We start from the raw sequence: 15981 nt of genomic DNA, 5'->3' as shown, positions 1-15981 counted from the left end.
TGACCTCCCAGGAACCTTCCAAAGTCTGTTATTCTGTGATTCTATAAAATGCTGGTGGAGCTGGGGGTTGGACTAGATGACCTCCCAGGTCCCTTCCAAAGTCTGTTATTCTGTGATTCTATAAAATGCTGGTGGAGCTGGGGGTTGGACTAGATGACCTCCCAGGAACCTTCCAAAGTCTGTTATTCTGTGATTCTATAAAATGCTGGTGGAGCTGGGGGTTGGACTAGATGACCTCCCAGGTCCCTTCCAAAGTCTGTTATTCTGTGATTCTATAAAATGCTGGTGGAGCTGGGGGTTGGACTAGATGACCTCCCAGGTCCCTTCCAAAGTCTGTTATTCTGTGATTCTATAAAATGCTGGTGGAGCTGGGGGATGGACTAGATGACCTCCCAGGTCCCTTCCAAAGTCTGGTATTCTGTGATTCTATAAAATGCTGGTGGAGCTGGGGTTGGACTAGATGACCTCCCAGGTCCCTTCCAAAGTCTGGTATTCTGTGATTCTGTAAGGGGCTCCTGCTTGAGCGGGGCTTGGACTAGAATCACTAGATGACCTCCAAGGTCCCTTCCGACTGTTATTCCGACTCACTCCATCCCTTTCCTATGTAAAGTTGGCCTAACCAGAGGTATCCTCCGAAATTTCTTCACGGCAGCGGGAAGCGATGGTGCAAGCGATACAATTCCCATCCTTTAGTTTACACAACTGTTAACACATAGCATCTGCGTTTCAATTTCCATTCAAAAGACTTGGTGGCAGCCCATCCACTCTGAGCTATAAGACATGGAGCATAGAACCCAACCGCTGGAAGGGACCTTGGAGGTCTTCTAGTCCAGCCCCCTGCTCAAGCAGGAGACAATGTACCATCCTGGTCTAATGGTGGTCTGTATTTTTGGGTTGGACTAGAAGACCTCTAAGGGTCCCTTCCAACTCTTCTTATTCTGTCATTCTGAACGCACGACTGTGGGGCACTGCAACCGTCATAACTACAGGTCATTTGCATTTTAATCTTGCGAATTACCGGAAAGGCCGTAAGCAACTTTGTTCAGGGCGGTAGTAAATGGAGTGGTATCTAAACAAACGCAACTTCCACGTGTGTTGGTGAAGGTGCTGTTCTAGAAACTAGGAAGCTGGGAGTTCTAGTCCCGCCCTAGGCATGACAACCAGCTGGGGGACTTTGGGCCAATGATCCCCAGGAGACTTGTGTCAGTCAACTTGCTGCTTGCTGCCATGGAAATGGGGGGGGTTTGGGGGGGGGCTCACTGGAGAATTTTTCTTTGCAGCTTTGCAGCAACCAGTCTGGGCTTTGCTTATCTCCCCAAGGTCACTTCTCCTAGCTTTGGTATGCCACCACCCCAGACGATGGGCTCGAATCCAAGACTTTCTCAAAACATTCCCTGGCCTCTACTTGCCCTCCTAGCTACAACGGGGTGGGGGGTTTGAGCCCCTGGGGTTTGCTTCAAGTAGACTCTTCGTGTGCTTTTGGCTCAGGTCTTGCCTGCCTCGAGTTGCATTCAGTCCTTTCCTACTAAAAGTTCCTTTTCTCTAAGGGAGCCAAGGGGTTTTTTTCCCCCACTAGGGATTGGATTGGAAGCAGCCCTGACAAACGGCGAGTTCTAGTCCAGCAGATTAGACAGCTTCCTCTTCCCCAGCCCAACCTACCTCACAGGGTTGTTGTGGGGGAAAAATAGGGAAAGGAAGGAGTATGACACATGTTTGCTGCCTTGAGTTATTAATAACAATAACAAAGGTTTGTGGAAACATCTAATGACACAGGGGCGTCACTGGACTATTGTGAGTTTTATCCTCAGCTGCGCTCCTGTTTATCATTATGCTGATTAGTGGTTTTACTAAGTTTATCTTGGTTAGGTGCCAAGAGTTGCCGTTCTGGGTGGCTGTAGAAATGCATTCAGGTGAACGAACCCCATGGAGAAAAGTTGTGACTCAGAATCAACAAAAGCTTGAGGGAAGAAGAGAAGGCAGAAGGGAGAGGAGAGAAGAGAGAAGAGGGGAGAGAAGAGAAAAGGCAGAAGAGAGAGGAGAGAAAAAGTCAGAAGAGAAAGAAAAAATAAGACAAAAGGTAGGAGACAGGAGATGACAGAAGAAACAAGTCAGAAGCATCAATCTAACAATTGACTGGAGGAAATTGGGAAAGGCCATAGATGAGAACTTATGGATGCTACTGTAGCTGGGTGTTCATCATCTCATGGTTGCTTAGGAACCTGGTAATTTTTCAGCAGTTCTAGATTCAGACATAATAAAGCAATTCAACAGTTGTTTTCTTCCAACCATTTATTTACTCTAACCTCCTGCTCAGGCAGGAGAATCTATACCATTTCAGACAAGAGAGTTAAAAACTTCTAAAAAAAAAAACCTTCTTCTTAAAAACCAGAATTAATATAATATTGCAGAACAATCACCCAGCTAAACAGATCATAAAATCAACAAGCCTGTCTTCCTGGAGAATAAACGGGGATTACGAAATGTTATTTTGATAGAAAAGAGAATTTGTAGCTCCGAGTTGAACTGGGGGGGGAGGGGGGGCGACAGGCGGTCCTCGAGTGTGTGCTGCCCTCTGGAGGCAGCTCTGCGTAATTACTCCGACTGGGTCGGAAAAGTTGATAGAAGTTGGCGGAAGAGAGACGCGTGTCAGAGACCATAAGGGTAAAGAACAGGTGCAGCTGCTTTTCCGACAACTCTAGCGCGTTTTCTTAAAAAGGTATAAGATTAAACATAGGCCTTTTAGCCAAGTTTATCAAGGAACAGATTTAGATTTATAGGCTTTGAAAGGAAAAAGGCAAACCGACTTTCTTAAAATGCTAGTCCCTGTTGTTAAAAGACTGGCTCTCGTTTCAGGGTCGGATCAGTGTCTTTCGATCTTGGCGACTTTAAGACCAACTCCCAGAATTCCCTGGACAAATATGCATTAGATTTCAGCTTTCCAAATCTTATATCCAGCACACGTAGCCCTCGACTCCCAGAATTCCCCATCTAGCATGTGTGAAGTTCAACTCCTAAAAGACCCCCACCAACATGCCTGGACCTCAACTCCCAGAATCCCCCTGCCAGGATAGTGCACTTCAACTTCTCCGGCTGATCTGGTTCCTCCTTGGGAAGAAACTTTCTAGTCTACAATTCCTTTCAAAAAAATGAATATAAATAGGAATATAATCATAGGACTGGAGGAGGTCCTAGAGGTCTTCTAATCCAACCCTCCCCCACCCCGGGCAGGAGGCCTTATATTTTGCACGCTCCCGCATTTTTGCAGGCTTTCTGTTAGTGCTAGCAACCGCATTCCAGCCTGCAAAATGGTTGTGAGAAAATAAAGAGGCGGAAAGACCTCGCCAATAACCATCCTTTGCAAGGGAGAAAGAACCCCACACCGTAGGTCGTCTTGCCCTTATTAAAAATGGCCGCACCGTCTTTAAGAAACTCTTGGCGCCTACCTTTTCGGCTTCCTGCAAAGCTGGTCTTTTGCTGATCTGGTAGCGGGGACCATCTTTGAAACGGGAATATCCGTTTCGAAACACCTCCGGCTCGCAACCAAAGCCAGTTAAAACGAGGGCCGGATGGGGTTTGGGTGTTTTTTTTTTCCCCTCATGCTGGCTGGGGAATTCTGGGAATTGAAGTCCACCCCTCTAGATTAAAAGGTACAAGATTGCGAAGCACCATTCTAAGAAGTCAGGAATAAAATCCACTTTCCCCAAATTCTAAACCTCCCTTCAGGCAAAAGACAAGAACTGATGGTTGTATTATTAAACTCTCTGCCTGTAGCCCCAAAAGAGATTACTGGATTTATTAATCTGGCCCCGACAGTGAACAATTCACTGAAATTGAAACAATCCACTTCTTTTAGATCAGACAATTTCAAGGACAATCAACCTCTTTCCAGATTCTTGCAATTTTATTTTTTTCTCAGTTTCACCTGACTTTAAAAAAAAAATTAATTTAAACCCTTTTATTAATACTGCGCTTCCATGGAAAATCACCACTAATTTAGAAAAATAAACTTTTGCAAAAGGCTCTGAATCCACTTTTTAAGATTTCCTATGCTGTTTTCTCAAACAAGCACTTCAGTAGTTCAGGTTTTAAGGGAGGCACTGGATTTTTTAAAGGAAACACATTGAGCCTCCCAAAAGAAAAGAGGGGATGCATACAGTCAAATAAAATGAAATGAAAGCAGCAAGGAGGCATTCTGCTCTTCTTTTCTCTTGTGCTTCCTTCTTTTGTTTCCTTTTCTTCCTTCTTCCCCTTTGATTTTCCTTCCTCTATTCTTTCCCTCTTTTTTTCTCTTCTTTCCTTTTCTTTTCTCCCCTCCTCTTCTCTTCCCTTTCCGTCTTTTCTTTTCTTTCCTTTCCTTTCTCTTTTCAGTTTTCTTTCTCTACTTTCTTTTCTCCCTTCTTTCTTTTCCTACCCTTTCTTCTTCCTTTTTCTTTTTTCACCTTTCCTCTTTTCTACTTTTCTTCTTTCCTTCTCTTCTTTCTGCGCTTCCTTCCTTTCTTTTTCCTTCTCCCTTCCTTCTTCTCTTTCTCTTCTTCGTTCTTCTCTTTTCCTTCATCCGTCTCTTTTCTCCTTCTCTTCTCCCTTATTATCTTTTCTCTCTTCCTTCCAGCCGCGGAGCCCCCCACTTCGGACCCAGGCCCCCACTCTGGACCAGAGAAACTGAGGGCGGGGACCTTTTTTGCAGCCCGCCCCCGGGATGCAAAGACTTGGGGGACGGAGGGGGCGGCTCTTGCAAAAGCCCAGCCAGGCAGCTCCCCACCCCCAGGCGCGCAGCAGCGCCACCCCCCCGCGGGCTCCAGCAGGCGGAGGGCAGGGCCGGGGGGCGGGTAGCCGGTTGAGGCCTCCTCTTCCTCGGCGGGCGGGGCCCACAGCCATTCAGACCCCGTTGCTGCCGCGCCAGTCAGATCCGGGACCACCGGCCCAGCCTCAGCAGGTAAGGCGCCCGTGGGCGCCAGGTCCTCTTCTGGCCGGAAGGGCGAGGCAGCCCCTCGCGCCCCCACCCGCTTTGGAGGGGGGGGACGGAGGTGGCTCCCCTTCACCAGACGGATCCTTTGCAACCATCCCCGCGTTTTGCACGGAAGGGCGCGCTGCCCGGGCTGGGGGCGCCGCCGTCGTTGCCCCGGAGATCGGGGGGCGCATTTGCAACCGGCTCTTCCTCCGCTTACACGGCGAGGGGCTTGTCCATGGAGGGGGCTTTGGGACCCGAAGTGGAAGATGGAGCGGGGACTGCAATGCACCCCGCAACTAACTTCGGGGGGCGCCCTAATTCACCCCACTCTTGATTTGGGGTGCAAGGCACCCCATCTTCCCTCGCGCCGTTTTGCAAACAGGCCAACGCCGGAAAATTATCGCATTGCTCGAGCCAAAACCCGATCGCTGTATTCCCGCGGGGAGGTCAGGCCGGAAACGGATCCGGCGAGTTCACACGTGCAATCCGCAGTCATGCGCCCGGAATGCGGGTCAGTACCGCGCAAGCGTGTGGGAGGAGACTTTCTTCCCTTTGGCGTTGGGAATCAGGCCGGGGTTGGTTTTTCGGGTCGTGTGAAATGGAGGAAGAAAATGGGGTCGTGGGGAAAGGTCCTGGGACCCCAACACGAGGGATTCGCGTGGAAATACACCTTTCCGGTTCGCTTCGAATAAATTTCTCATCCTTTATTCCTTGAATCGTTAGCCTTGCATAAAGCCCCCAATGGGTTGGGGGAAACACTTGAAATAAACCTTGGATTAAATTTGGAATACTTTAACTTTATATGTATAATTTTATATTTGTATGGTATTCAGCTTTGTTCGGGTATTTTCCCACCTCGCTATAGTTGTGCATTATAGTGGGTTCCCAATGCAGAAGCCTGATGATGGCAGATGAGATTCTGCCGAAACGTTGCTACAACTTTAAAAGCACAACTATAATGACGTGGGAAAATACCCGAACAAAGCTGAATGCCATACATGTAAGTACCCGCGAAAACTTAAGAAAACAATTTTATATTTATATATACTTTAAAGCTTTGTGGCATGAAATCTAGAATTTACAATGAGAAGTCAAACAATTAAAATCGTTTCATGATTTTGGGAGGAAAAAAAGAGTCAAAAATTTGATTCCTAATACAGTGCTTTCTTTTTTTTCAACCCTAGGAAGCTTGGGGGACGTGTGGACTACAACTCCCAGAATCCCCTGGTTGGGGGAGGATTCTGGGAGTTGAAGTCCACACATCTCCAAGCTGGGTAACCAACACTGTCCTAACAGCAAACAACTTCATTTGCTAAGCAAGGCGATCATTAAGCCAGTCATGGCACCCAATTTTATGACTTTCTGCCATGGTTGTTAAGTGAATCATGTGGTCGTTAAATGAATCAGGCTTCAAAGGGTAATCATGTGACCCCAGGATGTTGCAATCGTCGTAAGTGCAAGAACTGGTTTGGAGTCACTTCTTTTTCAGCGCTGTTGTAACTTTGAACGGTCACTAAAGGAATACTGTGGTTGCAAGTCGAGGACTAACTACATCGGTTGATAAGCCTTAGAAGGTGAGGCTTAATACGCCCCCCAGTGCCCGAGGTGAGCACCCCCTAACAGAGATTGTTAACTGCCTTAGACTGCCGTTCTCAAGATCTCATTGATTAGGATAATTTTCTTTAGAAGGTACTCTAGAGGTCATCTAGGCTGACCCCCTGCTCATTAGTTCCTCAAGCCTTAACCCTTTTCCTTGGAGCTGTAATTCTTAGACCCTAAAATAACCATTTTAAAGGCAGGGTTTTTTGTTGTTGTTTTGTTTTGCTAGGGTTCCCCAGGTGAATTTTTATTTTATTTTATTTAACAGCTACAGGTAATCTTCGACTTATGACCACAATTAGACAGGAACTTCCATCCCTAAGTGATGTATAAGTAATCCTCTACATACGACCACAATTCAGCCTGAAATGCAAAGCAGTTGTTATGTGAGTTTTGCCCCATTTTACAACCTTTTTTTGCAACCTTTGTTAAGCAAATTATAGCAGCTGTTAAGTGGATTGTGAGGTCATTAAGCGAATCCCTTATTTGCTGGAAGGCCACAAAAGGGGTTCCCATGACCCCAGGACACTGCAACCATCGTAAGTAAATGCCAGGCATCTGAATTTGGATCATGTGACCCTGTGGGCGTCTACAATGGTCGTCCATGCGAAAACCGCTAAGCCACTTTTTTCCAGAACCATTGTAACTTCGAACGGTCACTAAATGAGGGTTTGCAATGCAGACAACATCCTTTTGAAAGTTTGTGATTCTTTCAATTATTTTTCCTTTTTCCTTTCTCCGCCTTTTGCTAGACGTCCTTGGGCCACAACTTTAATCGTCCACAAGTCAGAAAAAACCTCAGGGACCTTCAGACCCATAAGGTAGTCCAAGCCCTAACTCCCTCACCCCATCTTCCCTCCGTCTGAATTTCCACGGTCTTCCTCACCCTGTTTCCACCCGGGACGCCCATGTTTTCCTCGGCCGCGGCGAACGTGCGATGGAGCGTCCAGTTTGACCCTTCCCCGTCCACTTCGTCCGTGGCATCCCTGACCGCCATTCCTGGACGCAAGCGGAAAGCCAACTTCTCCAACGATGAGATGGAAACCCTGGTGTGGAATGTAGTCCGGCATTTCGGCGCCTTATATGGTTCCGAAAGCTTCCGGGCGCACCCCGCACGGCGCAAACAGCTCTGGACACAGATCCAAAGCCGTGTCAACTTCCTCGGCTACACCGAGCGCTCGATTGATGACCTGAAGCACAAATGGAGGGATCTACGGCTGGACGTCAAGAAGAAGATCACCGCCAAGAAGAGCCCGGCCGTCCACCGGGCCGGAACCCCCTGCAAACCACGGTTGACCCCCCTGGAGAAGATGGTGGCTTCCACATTCTTTCAGCCCACCCATGATTCGGAACCAGAGATCATCCTGGATCCCGGTGAGTGGGGAAGATTTGGACAGAGGGACTGTAAGAATAGAGGGCGGGGCATTTCAGGGTGGCTGCGGGACAATCGGAAGGGTCTCCCAAAATTCTCAGTCAGCATCTGGGCTGGGGGATTCTGGGAGTTAAAGCAGGCTGGCCAGGAGATTCTGGGAACTGAAGTCCATGCCTTTCCAAGCTTCTAAAGTTGGAAACTAGTATCCAGATAGCTACGGACTCAGAATCCCGACTTTGAAGGGACCCTTAAGATCATTTAGTCAAACCCCCTCCTCAGCACAATTCCTAAACTCAACCTCGCTGTCCAGTGACCATCCTTGGGCAAAGAAGCTCTTCTGCATTCTGAACCCGTCGTACCCCTGGCAAACTGCTGTGAGAATCCTAGTATGGAAACAGTGCCTTTGAGATCATCTAGTCCACCCCACCCCGAGGGATGACCATCTAAGGCACATTCAGTGAAGGGGGAATTGCTGGGCCCGGAGGGTAAAACCACTGTAACCCACTGTTGCGAGTCCTTTTATTTCAGTTTCTATTAAAAAGGAGGTGAGGAAATGTCATTTTCTTAATTTTAGTTGGGTCAGGCAGCAGTGAAAAAAAGAGAAGAATGAAAGAGGGATAAGCATACAGGTTGTCCTTGACTTACGACCACAATTGAGCCCAATGTTTTTGTTGCTAAGTGAGACGGTTGAGTTTTCCCCCCTTTGAGGACTTTTCTTGCCACCGTTGTTAAGTGAATCCCTGCAGTTGTTCAGTTAGCTTAACGGTCGTTCATGAATCTGGCTCTCCCCCCCCCGCCCCGCCCAATTGACTTCGCCTGTCAGAAGGTCCCAAAGGGGGATCACGTGACCCACCACCCCGGAGACACGGCACCCGTCGTCATATATATGAGTCTGTTGCCAAGCATCTGAATCTTGATCACGTGACTCTGGGGATGCTGCAACGGTCATAAACGTGAATAACACTAGATGATGATGGATGGATGGATGGATGATAGAGATGATAGATAGATAGATAGATAGATAGATAGATAGATAGATAGATAGATAGATAGATAGATAGATAGATAGATAATATCAGACAGATAAAGGATAGAGATAGGTAGATAGATATAGATAGATACAGACGGATAGATATAGATAGATAATATCAGACAGATACATGATAGATGGATAGATAGATAGATGGATAGATATAGATATATATATATATATATAGATAGATAGATAGATAGATAGAGAGAGAGAGAGAGAGAGAGAGATAATATCAGACAGATAAAGGATAGAGATAGGTAAGTAGGTAGGTAGGTAGATAGATACAGACAGATAGATATAGATAGATAATATCAGATAGATAGATAGATAGATAGATAGATAGATAGATAGATAGATAGATAGATAGATAGATAGATAGATAGATAGATAATATCAGACAGGATAGAGATAGATACTATACAGATTAGCAATAGAGGATAGAGATAGATAGATGATAGACATAGATTATAGATATAGATTAGCAATGGATGGATGGATGATAGAGATGGATGAATGGAAGATGGATAGATGATGGATGATAGAGATATTGATACTATACAGATTAGCAATAGATGATAGACAGATTATAGATGTAGATTAGCAAAGAATGGATGGATGGATGATAGATATTATACAGTAGCAATAGATAATAGAAGTGGGTAGATGATAGACATAGATTATAGATTAGCAATAAATGGATAGATATTATATAGATTAGCAATAGGTGATAGACAGGTATAGATTAGCGGTGGGTGCGTGGATGGATGGATAGATATATAGAGTGAAAACCGGTCATAAGTCACTTGTAACTTCAAACTCGCTCAACGAATGGTCATAATATTGATGGACACGCCCCCTGTTACATCATCCCGGAGTCACATGATCCCCGTTTGCAACCTTGCCACCTAGCTTCCACCCAGCAAACTCTAATAGAGGAAGCCGGATTCACTTAGCAACCGCACGATTCACTTTAACAACTGCAGCGAACCACTTCACAACTGTAGACATAGAAAAAGTCGTTGCCTTGCTTAACCATGGAAGTTCTGCTCCCGATGACAGTCGTAAGTGGAGGATTCCCTGCACTGCAAGATGCTCAGATTGTAGGTAGATTAGAAGTTTGCAAGACAAAAATAATATTGTGGTTGTTGCAAAACAACAGCAGTTTGCAGATGCGGTGGGGCGGATGGTGGATTCCCCAAAAATCACAAACACGCAGTGATCTTATTTTGCAGAGATTTACTTCCCGGGAACCTCCAAACTGAGGTTTGGGCCCATGCAGGATGCAAACAGCCACCCCAGTATTTACATCAACACCAACGGGCAGCCGTCCACTCTGCCAGAAATGGAGGAGTTCGTTGGGCCTCGCCTGGGTGTCCAGAGTCCAGACCCGTCAGTAATTGGAGACTACAGCAGAGGGGAAGAGGAGAGCAGCTCTGGTAAGTCCTCCAAGGCAACTGGACGCTGCCTAGACTGTCCACCGGCGAAGCGAGACTGCTGTTCTAGGATCGTAGTGTTTGAAGGGGATCTCAGAGTTCATCTAGTCCAGTGGTGCCCAGCCTTTGTGGCTTGGCGGTCCAGCTGGGGCAGAGAGAATTGAACTGGGCCATGTCAATGGTGGGCTGGTGCACCCGTGCATACAGATCAACTTGCGCAAACAGTGGGCAGGCCTGAATATGCGCGTGCCAGTTGGCTGCTCGTGTGAATGGAGTTGCACTCACGTGTGCACCGGCCCACCTCTTATGCGGCCCAGTTCTGAATCGGCTGCGGCCCACTAGTGGCCTGGGGGTTGTGGGCCCCTGATCTGGTCCAAACCTTGGCTTAGTGCAGGCTCTGTGCTGAGATCAAGTCCGCCTCTCTTGGCATCCACCTCCCCACTGTGTCTGGCACAGAGGCATCCGTTAAAGCGAGGATGATGATGATGATGACATACTTACAGGCAGCCCTTGACTTGCAACCGTTTGTGTAGCGATCATAGCGTGAGACCAAAGAAAAGAGGTTTAATTTACTTATTCGTGTAACACCTTTATTATTTTGACAAAGAACTCCAGGGGGGGTGAACAAATCCAACACAACTCCCTCCTCTGATTTTCCCAACAACAACAGCCCTGTGAGGTGGGTTGGCTGAGGTAGAGTGATTGGCTCAAAGTCATCGGGTTAGTTTTCATACCTAAGGTGGGACTAGAACTCACCGTCGCCTGGCAACCTTGTTTCCTTCTCTCCCCCAGCTGACTCCGGTCCAGAGCTCCAGATTCCCGAAAAGTCGACTGTCTCCCCCCCACTGAGAAATGACTCCCTGGTGTCCTACACTTCCGAAGAGGAGGACGCAGAAGGCCCAGATGGGAATGAGGGTCTCGATCCGCCATTCTCAGCCGAGGAAGACCTGAAGTTCTCCAGTCGGCAGGCGATGCTCCTCCGTCGCTGCAGTTTGCGGGGATCGCCTGCATCCGAGCCAGAGGACATGTTTACTCCGGTGGGTGGTCACTCTGAGTGGGGTCACGATGGGGGTGCTGACCTTCCAGTCCTGGGACCCCAGACAGAGGACGAAGGATCAGAGCCCCCCAGTACTGATCTAGGCTCCTTCCCACGGGGACTGGTGGGTCCGGGGTGGGAGCCGTCGTATGAGGATCAGCAGCTGCCGCCGTCCATATCTCCGCTCGGTGCAGGGACTCTAACGGAGGAGTCCCTGCCTCCTGTATCCCCTTGCAAAGACCCAGTATCCCCTTCGCACTCCTTGCCACGGGGAATCGGGGCCTACCACGCACGGGAGAGCCACCGAGGACCTTGCAAGACCACCCTCCATCGCTTAATGGAGATGGAAGACCAGTGGGATCAGCTCTACCACCACGAGTTAGCTGTGTGGCAAGAAGAACGAGCCCAGCAACGGGAGGAGCGGGCTAGAGACAGGGACCTCCAGCTGCAGCTCCTGGCTGTCCTCACCGAGATCCGCGACGAGCTGCGGTGTTTGCGGCAGGAACGGGCAACTTCCCGCCAGGAGGGTGCTTCGCAAACCGGCACGGAGCTCACCTCGCCGTGCCTGCCTCCGAAACCCGAGGTGTCACTTCCCAAGTCATTGTCTGTACATGCCCCGTTGTTCTACCCTGGCAAAACCGAATCTTGCCTCACGGGAACAACTTTGCTGAATGGCGGGCGGGGACAGAGGGGTGTTGGGCTCAGAAGTCCCCAGGGTATCCCCCGGCGGGGCAGGGGGCGTCCCCGAGGGTCCACATCTCGTCACAAAAGGTTGTTGGTGAGCAGCAGATAGGTGGGGTGCGGGTTGCCAATCCCAGGACTAACAAGACATCTCATGTGGGAGGACACGTGGACATGCCATGCGCCACAAACACCCCGGATATCCATGAAAGGCATCGGAGTGCGTTTCCCTACAAAAGTCTTTAACATCGGAACACATGTTGCAAATATCTTGAGCTTTTTTTGATAACGTGGGATGAATTAATAAGCATAGTGATCAATGTATGACCTGCATGCAAGTGAATATGCGCTGTGTACAGGAAAGTCCTCGACTTACAACCACTTCCTTTACTGACTGCTCCAAATCACGACGACCATTCTCCACACTCATGGCCGTTGCAGCCTCCCTGTCGTCATGTAATCAAATGCAAGATGCTTGGCAACTGGCATGGACTTATGACAGTTGCAGTGTCCCAGGGCCACGTGGTCCCCTTTTGCGACGTTCTGCCAAGCCAAATCAATAGGGAAGCCGGATCTGCTTTACAGCCGTGCAACTGCAGCGATTCATTTAACAACGGCAGCAAGAAAGGTCGCAAAATGGGGCAAAGCACACTTAACATTCTTGCGTGGCTGTGGAAATTTGGGCACAATTGTGGTCGTAAGTCGAAGACTATATCATGGCAGAACAAGGTCAGTTGTATCCCAAAAGTATGCCGATTTCAAAGATGGCCAAAGTGTAACATATTTTGCACATCTGGTAAAAAATGCCAAGTGTGGGATGGATTTTGTCCTCCGGGAGTCTGTGAAGACATCATGAACATCCCCCGGTCAAATAAAACTGAGGAAGAGATGGCATAGGTGGGCACGATTGGATAGAGGTAGTATTCAGCCGGTTCTGACCGCTCCTTGTGGACAGGTAGGGAAAATTTTGACGGGCCCAGCCCACTCGCCCCCACTCTTTCCTCCTATATTTTGTTGTTTATTAGCTCAGCTGATTCGTGTGGCAGAGTAGATTGCTGCGCCTCAGCTGAGGTAAAAAAACAGCACAGCTCACCGTTCTTGATAAGAGAGCGGTCGACCTGCGCGCGCACACGATACATGCATTTGGCGCGTGCGATTAGGCGCGTCTGCACAGCTCACCAGCGTTGATAGAGGGCGGTGTTTGAGCACTGCACATGATTGGTATGCGCAGAAGCGAGTTCCCTAAACCGGTAGGAATTTTTTTTGAAACCCACCACTGCATGGATAGGCGTGTTGGGGCAAAAGGCGTCCCTCCGAACAGATCTGCTGTTCCGTTCTCTCTCCACGGCAGATCAGTTCTTAATGGCCGTTTGTTTCTCGACATTCATTTCATGAAGTAATGTGTATATATCCATAAATTGTGTGTGTGTGTATATATTTATATATATATATCCATAAACTTTTTTTTAGAATGAAAAGCACCAACAGAATCTTCCTGTGTGGAGTTTTGTTCATGAGCCTCGCTGGTTCTCTTTGGTCAAAAAAATTCTGGTCTTTTCCAGGCTTACTGGGGAATTCTGGGAGTTGAAGGCCACAGATCTTAAAAAGTGGCCGAGCTTGAAATATTTGGCACTACAGATGGTCAGTCCTCCCCTCATAAATATTCGCTTAGTGAACTTTTTTTTTCCATTGGAAAAAAAAGTGGCTTACAACCAGTCCTCACACTTATCCACACACACACAGTCACGTGACCAAAATTCAGGAGCTTGACAAATAGCATGTATTTATGATGGGAAGTTGCGTGAGCTCCATTTTTTGACCTTCCTAGCTGCCTTCCTGAAAGCGAAGTCAGTGGGGGAAATCTGGATTTGCTTAATGACACGCGATTCACTTAACCACCATGGCAAAAAAAGATAAAATCAAACACGGATCACTTAATAACAAATTTTAATCATGTGACCATGGGTACGTAAGTGTGAGAAACAGTCACTTTTTTTCGGTGCCGCCGTAGCTGAATGGTCACTAAATGGTCATAAGTCGAGGACCAACTGCACCTAAAATGAAAAATATGAATGCCATTTCTCTAGTTACCCATCACATAGTGAAATCTAGTTATCAAAGCCTGTCAACTCACAAAAAATGCTTGCTTTCTGAGCTGGGGGGTCAGACTAGATGATCTCAAGGCCTCCAGGATTCTAGGACATTTCTATCATTTGTGGTTGAAAAATAAATTATTTAAGGAAAGTCATGGGGCCAGCAAATACAGGTAGTCCTTGACATACAGCCATTCGTTTAGTGAGAGTTTAAAATTTGGATGCTTGGCAACTGGTTCATATTTATGACAGTTGCAGAATCCTGGCGTCGCATGATCCCCTTTTGTGACCTGACCAGCAAACTCTGGCCAAGCCAGATTCACTTAACAACTTTGAACAAAAGTTCACAGAATGGGGCAAAACTCAACCGTCTCGCTTAGCAAACAAAAATTTTGGCCTCAGTTGTGATCGTAAGTCGAGGACTTCCTGTAATAATACTGCTAGAATTTGGAATTCAAACACACAGAAAGGGCTTCCATCAATACTTTTATTGACAATTATAGTATATTTCAAATTCATCCACAACCGTGACAAATTTCTTCTTTTAAGCTTGCAATTCATCCAAGATAAAGACGAATTCTTCTTTTAAGCTTGCAATTCATCCAAGATAAAGAACATTATTCTGAAGTCAGCCATAAACATGTCTTTTTTAAAATAAAATAAAAATCCTTTTTTACGCACTGTAGTGTCGGAATCTGTTGAAATTAGCCACAAAATGGTGAAAACCTTAAACTACAGGTTTTGGGGAGGGGATAGGAGGAGAATTCAGGTGGGCTGAGGTAAAAAAAATAAATAATAAAGTTTAAATTGTCCACAAGTGCTGGAGTCGGGTCCCAAACACCTTTGGGCCCCTTTTAATTTTGGATTTCTTAAAGAGCAACGTTTCTCCACCTGGACAGCTAGAAGACGGGTGGGACTTCAACTCCCAGAATCCATAGCTGGCAGGGGGAATTCTGGGAGTTGAAGCCCACATTTGTGAAATAGATCCGTTCTCTATTATCATGCTAGATTTCCAGCTAAGGCACAAAATAAAATTGCTGGTGGGAGTTATGGCTATTCTCCATCCTCAAGCCGGTGCCCACAGGCAGAACATATGAAGCTGCTTGGGGATCCGGAGTGCAAGTGAGAAGGAAATAAAAGGCAAGGGGCTGGCCCACAACCAACCTTCCTGGCGTACAACTGTGTTTACAAAATTCACACAGGTTGCCCAGAGCGTGCTGGCGAAGAAAGGGATTTCTCTCAACCTCTGGAACAAACATTATTTTGCTTGGTGCTCCAGTTGAGCAAAGTACCAAACCTCTCATGGGGGCATTGCGTTCAAATCCCCCATTGCCGTGTCACTTGAACTCGTACCAGTCCTCATTGGAGTCCTGATTTCAACTCCCCCCCCCCCCGTTTAGAAATACTGCAACAAAGTAAAAATAAAATAAAATCCGGCCTTTTGCAAGTGGCTCCTTGGGCTCCTTATTTCCCTTCCTCCAAATCGGGAGTGACATTGATTCTTTCTATCATGCAAAAACATTCGGTACCACCAAATGTTTCTCCGCATGTTGTGCAGGTGATGCTTCTGCCTTTCTTGTGCTGTTTTTGGTGCCTTTTTGCTGCGCTCTGGAAGTGGAAGAGCTTCCCACACCTGAGGCACTTGTACCTGTATTCCTCATGGGATGCGTGGGGGGTGGATAAATTCTTGCCGCGTTTGTTGTAGGGGTACACCGTCGTGTCTTTAGAGGTGCTCGGACGCTCAGCCAGGGCGTCGTCGAAAGGCTCTTGTGTTTTGACCCTGTTG

The 15981-nt window shown here is 47.3% G+C and overlaps 1 protein-coding gene across 2 annotated transcripts; it reads left to right on the top strand.

Moving 5' to 3' along the window:
• The first annotated feature begins 6808 nt into the window (after window positions 1-6808).
• Window positions 6809-14786, top strand: LOC113427208 (uncharacterized). 2 transcript variants are annotated; one of them, XR_015746145.1, is made up of 4 exons: window positions 6809-7921; window positions 10185-10388; window positions 11178-13898; window positions 13931-14786. XR_015746145.1 is itself a non-coding variant. In XM_026689663.2 (3 exons), exons 1-3 carry the CDS (start codon window positions 7456-7458, stop codon window positions 12212-12214), a joined length of 1707 nt encoding a protein of 568 aa, XP_026545448.1. In that variant the 5' UTR covers window positions 6809-7455; the 3' UTR covers window positions 12215-14786. The 2 variants fall into 2 exon arrangements, 1 of the variants encoding a protein (XP_026545448.1); XM_026689663.2 differs by having other exon boundaries at window positions 11178-14786.
• The last annotated feature ends 1195 nt before the right edge of the window (window positions 14787-15981 follow it).

Source organism: Notechis scutatus, chromosome Z (assembly GCF_049901735.1).
Source record: "Notechis scutatus isolate UNSWTSFEM ecotype Mainland chromosome Z, rNotScu1.2, whole genome shotgun sequence".
Classification (NCBI taxonomy): domain Eukaryota; kingdom Metazoa; phylum Chordata; class Lepidosauria; order Squamata; family Elapidae; genus Notechis; species Notechis scutatus.
This window is presented reverse-complemented; position numbering and strand designations above follow the sequence as displayed.